This window comes from Squalius cephalus (assembly GCF_949319135.1).
Source record: "Squalius cephalus genome assembly, chromosome: 5".
Taxonomy (NCBI): domain Eukaryota; kingdom Metazoa; phylum Chordata; class Actinopteri; order Cypriniformes; family Leuciscidae; genus Squalius; species Squalius cephalus.
The window spans coordinates 37088873-37094872 of record NC_137126.1 but is presented as its reverse complement, the minus strand read 5'-3'; the positions used below and the strand labels follow the sequence as shown (position 1 = coordinate 37094872).

General features: G+C 38.8%; 1 protein-coding gene across 2 annotated transcripts in view; it reads right to left on the bottom strand.

Moving 5' to 3' along the window:
- Positions 1 to 766: 766 nt before the first annotated feature.
- Positions 767 to 6000, bottom strand: part of LOC307158523 (globoside alpha-1,3-N-acetylgalactosaminyltransferase 1-like) — a 28959-nt gene continuing 23725 nt past the window's right edge. For both annotated transcript variants that reach the window (XM_079871135.1, XM_079871136.1), the window contains 3 exons: positions 5822 to 5851; positions 5570 to 5707; positions 767 to 4134 (listed from right to left, as the gene is read on the bottom strand). In XM_079871135.1, coding sequence (XP_079727261.1) covers positions 3444 to 4134; positions 5570 to 5707; positions 5822 to 5851 — 859 coding nt within the window. In that variant the 3' untranslated portion in view covers positions 767 to 3443. The remainder of the gene's footprint in view (positions 4135 to 5569; positions 5708 to 5821; positions 5852 to 6000) is intronic.

Below are 6000 nucleotides of genomic sequence, written 5' to 3'. Positions count from 1 at the left end.
TGTGCTTAGATCCAGTTTCTCTTACTTTCTTTAGTGCTTCTGCATATGATACCTTTTCCAGAAACCTAACCTTCTGGGCTTCTCTGGCTTCTCTTTGTACTTCACATCCTCCAAAGGCTGCACTATGCTCACCACCACAGTTACAGCATTTAATCTTTGCATCTTTTTCACATTTACCATACTCATGCTGACCTCCACATCTAGCACACCTTAGCTTTCCTTTACACTGCTGTGCTGTGTTCCCCATTCTTTGGCATTTGTAGCATCTGAGTGGTTTAGGAATGTACTCTCTCACGCTGTAATTCATGTATCCCATTTGAACTGACTTTGGGAGGGTTCTCTCGAATTGTACCATCACAGATAACGTTTCTTTTAATGATCCATCTTGTTTAGTTTGAATCCGTGTAGCCTCAACTATTTTTCCTCCCTGGATCTCTTTTTTGACATCTTCCATTGACATACTTAATGGGACTCCTGAGATAACTCCTCTCACCTTTGCCATTGCTCCTGGGATGTGAGCCTTCATTCTTTCCCCTTGAAGTGAGGACATACTAAGAATCTTTTCTTGTTGTTGCTTGTTGATTGCATGAATCAGTATTATTTTATTATTCATAAACCTTGCAAATTTAATTTTACCAATCTCCTTCTCAATCGCCTTGGTAAGTTTAATTGGGTGGTAGTGTCCACCATCCTGGTTAAATTCAATTATAACTTTCCAGTCGTTTTCTTGTGCTTTCTCTATATTCTCTGTTTTTTGTTTATCAAACTGGTTAACTCTCAGTTTCTTGCTAGTGTTTCCCTCACCAGCCTCGCTATGTTCCGACCAACTTTTCCCTCTATTTCTTTCTCTCAAATCCCTTTTCATTTTTGAAGATCTGGCTATCATCCAATCCATTTCATCCTCATCTGAACTATTTGACATGACGTTACATTCACAGTACAGTTTATGCAGATCCGCCAAAACAAAAACAAAAACAAAAACAAAAACCAAAATTGTCCCACGTAGCCTACGAACTCACCGACCGTCCCGCCACGTACTACTTCCCGAACCTATGCTCTGAACTCTCTCTGAACTTCTTACACGCAACTGACGTATGAGGTGCAAGGTTTTCAGCGAATCAACGATCAGAATATACTGCAGTGAGAACGTTGTAGGCAGATATTGCAGCTGTGGGCCTTAAACTCCTCTCCTGTAATTAATACGCAGTGGTCTAGTCATCAACAGAAAATTAACGGATTGAGAGGGGAGAAAAATGGATTTTGGCGTGACATTTCTTGCGTGTGCGTGAGATTGATGCTGAAAGAGTGAGTGTCACGCCAGATGCGAGAGTTGGCAACCCTGCCAACAGTTACCATCACTACCATCTGACAAATGTCTACTCGTATGTCAAGTCAAATAAACTGGGAAAAGTAACTGATGACTGAATGAGTTTTAATGGACCCACCATTCCAGTAGCAATAGCCAAATCAGCCTAAAATTCCTGCTAATTTTCTACAGATAGACTGTCATGATATCAGCATCTGCAGTTCTTTTCCATAAACGCCGTTTACATGAGCTATGTAAGTAACAGTGAGCTATCACTGTTATGCGGAGTACACCCAGATTTATATTAGCTCTCAGCCTGATCTCAATTCTTCTTGGACTCTCTCTGTCTGTTTATTGGAAATCAAGGCGTGGATGAAACACAACTTTCTTAAACTAAATTGTTCCAAAACTGAAATGTTATTAATTGGCACTCCATCTAATGTCAGTATGTAGGCTAATGATTTTAAACTTTCAGTGGACAATACCCAAATGTCCCCTCCTGGCCAGGTGCGTAATTTGGGCGTGATCTTTGATGCCCAGCTGACTTTTAATTCTTATTTTAAAAACAGGCTACCGGGGGTTGCTTTTTTCCCTCTGCGGAACATTGCACGCATTAGACCCTTTCTCTCTAGCCCTGATGCAGAGAGGCTTATCCATGCCTTCATCACATCGAGGCTTGATTATTGTAATTCTCTCTTTGCGGCTTTACCAGCAAGGTCTATTAAGAGGTTGCAAATTGCAATAGGACTATACTCAGCCGCTCGCGTTTCGACTTATACTTCTTCACGCCATCACATTATCCCCGTGCTCCAGCATCTGCATTGGCTTCCAGTTCAATCATGTATTGATTTTAAAATTCTGATTTTAACCTATAAAGCAGTACATGGGTTGGCTCCAGATTACATATGTGATTTGGTTATTCCATCCATACCCGCTCGCTCTCTCCGCTCTGCTGGCTCTCTCTCTCTCTGTCAGCCTCGTTGTAAATTAAAAACCATGGGGGAAGGTTTACATCATACATCAGAGACAGACATCAGACAGAACACATATGACCATTCTGACATAATAGTGTAAGGGGATTTACAATCAAAGGCCGAGTACCAGATATGATGAATGAAGACCCGGAGTCAAAATTATAATAAACTGAAGAAAAGTTTTACTGAAGATAGTTTGCAGTTTCATCAGGCAGAAGTCAACTTCAAGACTCACACAGAGTTCGTAGGCCGGCCCGCTTACAGTAACAAAGATCACAGCAATACCCTTCACCAAGGTCTAAGCTACGTCCTTGCTTCAGGTTGAATGATTCTCATTGGCTAAGAAATAGATAAACATAGTAATTTTTGCAGTAAATTATGCAGCTGACACTCGGACCCTGAAGTTAGGCACGTCGTGACCTTCCAGGTCGCAGATTTGGGTTGCTGGGCGCCAGCCTGTCCAGAACAACAACTCAGTCAATCTTCAATAATGCCAGTGGTTCCTTAACCTGTAACCAAAAAGACTAACACACACACTGACACAGCCTTTTCAAGGTTGGATTTGGCCAGGCTCTAACTATAAACAGGAGAGTCCTCTCAAAACATCAAGATAAAACGTTCTTTCTCTCAAGGAGAGGACACTTTAGTCTAACTGGAAAGTAAGGCTTTAACAAAGTAAAATCTCACAAGCCTAGTGAAGTCATTCAACCCATGTGATATTTAGAAGGAAAAATATTAATACCTTAATTATAATCACTCATTATAAAGATTGAATCAGCAGTGGATTCCAAAATCCACCCCATTCAGTAGTCTATGACAAAACCCAAACCCAGAGTGATAAAAATAAATATGAATTAATCTCCTGCAAAGATCAAATATGTGTAATTTGTTATTCACAATAAAAAAAATCCTTTTTTTTTATAAATAGAAAACCATGCAAATCTTTCACCTGTTTTTTTTTTAGAAGCAAAGTGCCTTTCTTTGCCTCCCCCTTCACCTATGCAAGTGCTGATAACTTTAACCAGCATTTGAGATTAGTAAAATGCTTTTTATGGCACTTTAGTGAAGGACAAAAATGAGTCTGATAATATATATTTCAATCACAAATGTTGTGTAGCTGATGTTCTCAGGTTTTGTTTTTTGCATGTTTCAGTTAACAGCTGCTATGGGTTTGGTCGAACAGCAGCGTAGTTCTTAATAACTTGAGAAAAGCGAATGATTTTGACCTCGTTTGTATGAGGTTTAAAGTCCTGCCACAGATATTCGGGTGAGAGCACCTTGCTGGGTTTGTTATAAAGGAAGTACTTGTTCAAATGAGACTCCTCCTGCCATGCTGCCTCGATGGATTTAGATGCATCAATGTCCAGCTGCTCCCGGCAGGTTTTAGCAATCTCATGTACGTCTTTCACTAAGCCACCGATCACAGCCCCACCATAATAATAATCACCCTCAGCAGAAGGAATAAAAGCTTGAGACTCTGGTCTGCGCTCATATGGGTATTGTTCACGAGGTGTTTGATAATAACCAGGATGTATCACACCTACCAGACGACCCAAAGTCTCCACCCCCCAGCGACCATAGAACTTTGTATCCACATCAAGGCTGAAAACATAGTCGGCTTCATTGACCAATCGACTCTCAATCAGTTCCTCCAGTCTTGCCATCCTCCTCAAAGTGATCTCCTGCCATCTATTAGAACTAGGGACTGTCAACACCGTCAGATGATGTTCTTCACTCAGTTTCACTGCAGGAACCTGTTCTGGGTGATCAGTGAACACATAATAATGCACACGCATTCCAACAAAGTAATTCTGCTCTGCAGACTCAAGGAAATCTTTAAGAAACTGTGTATACCTGAAAAACAGAGAGAGAGAGAGAGAGTGACAAAAATGTAAAGTAATAAACTGGCAAAACACATCTGTCACACCACGGTCTGTCCAGCAGAGGGAGACTGAGAGCACAAGACCTTCCACATCTTCCTCCTTCCACTGCTCATTATTGGTTCAATGAAATCACCTGTGCCTAGCTTGTTGTAACAGGTGTATATTTAAAGACTTGCATTTGCTTGTACCCTAGCTCAATCTTGAAGGTCTCTTGCCTAGCCTATGCTTTTGTGTTTACCTGTTTGGTCAACCCTGAAAGACTTTGCTCAGAACTTTTTGACTAGCTTCTCTGGTAAATGTTGTTTTATGTTATTGGATTTTTTGCCTGCATCATCCAGTGTGGATTTGTTCCTTGCTCAACCCAGCACTGATGCTGGATCCTTTGTGTTTGCTCAAGAAGAATATTAAGTAAAGACTATATGTTTTTTCCTTCTAAACCTGCCTCTTGTGATTATCTGCCAATTTTGGTCCACACTACCCCATAGAGCAGTTGTTAGAACCTTGGGACAATATTGTTACTCTGTGTTACTATAGTTGTGGTATAGACTTACCTATTCTCATATAATAAGAATAATTATTAAAACTTAATTATCATTGTTGTTATATAAATAATTTATTGAACTAAAAAACAGTCTGTGCTTGCAAAGATAACATGGCTGTATAAGTTCATTTTTATGTTTAGCCATTTTGCTTTGCATTTTGAAAAATACATTCACATGTGTATTTTTATTATAGAAATACACTGTTTAAATCATACTGTTGAAAACAAACAAACACATAAAACCTTTTGAAAACAGGTCCATGTTGTGTGACATAATAAAATGAGTAAAATAAAACAAACATTGCTTTACATATAATATTGTAATATCAATAAAGCACTCATGCGCTGAATACCTCTGAAGCAAAAAGAGAAAAAGTTGCTATGTAGTTACACTGAGTTTTTAGAAGTTTTTAGAGTTTTTAGAGTTTTCTGAGTTTTCACAGAACTGAAGTTAAGGTTATCCATTAATTTACCCAGAAAGGCGGCATAAACTGCTTTCTGGAATGCCCCACAGGGTCCAATTGCAGCTAAATGTTTATTTAATAACAATAATAACAAAAGAATACAGACAAAAAACAAAACATCCATGCAAGAAAAAGACCTGACACTGAACACTGGAAACACAAGGGCTTAAATACACAAGCAATAGTGTCTTAGTCTAGCATTAGTCAAAGCCAGTACTGTCTTAATTAGCCCGTGTGTAGCACTTTGCCTTTAAAATTTTTAGATTTTGGCCAGATTACAGAAAAAATGTCTGCTTACATAACAGCATTGCTGAGAGGTCATTCTTTATTATTTAATATAGTTTAATATTGTTTAAATTTAAAGTCAATTAAGATCAGAAATAGGAGAGATATGAACTCACTTTCCAAGAGCGAAGACTGTAGTTGCTATGGTGATGTTTTGTTGTTTGTAGATTGAATCAATCAATGTGGGATCAAAAGTTCCTTCCCATACAATTGGGGCCAACCATGGGGTCAAGGGAACAACTTTGCCATCTGGGCTGTTTTAAAGAAAGAAATTCACACACATATGCATGAAATCCAAATCCAAATGCATAGTAGTATAAAAGAAAAATATATGTAGGCTATACAAAAAGAACTGTTTATGTTCTTACCCCACTACATTGGGCTGATTGTATGAAAGCCTGCACAAAAACAAAATCAATTGTGAACAGTTGTGATATCTTGTAATTATCTCCTACACACAAAGCTTGTTATTCCTCATTATTTTAGACTGTGTTTTGACTTTTCAAATGTCTGTTGTAGATGATCTGTCTTACTGAGCATGGATCTT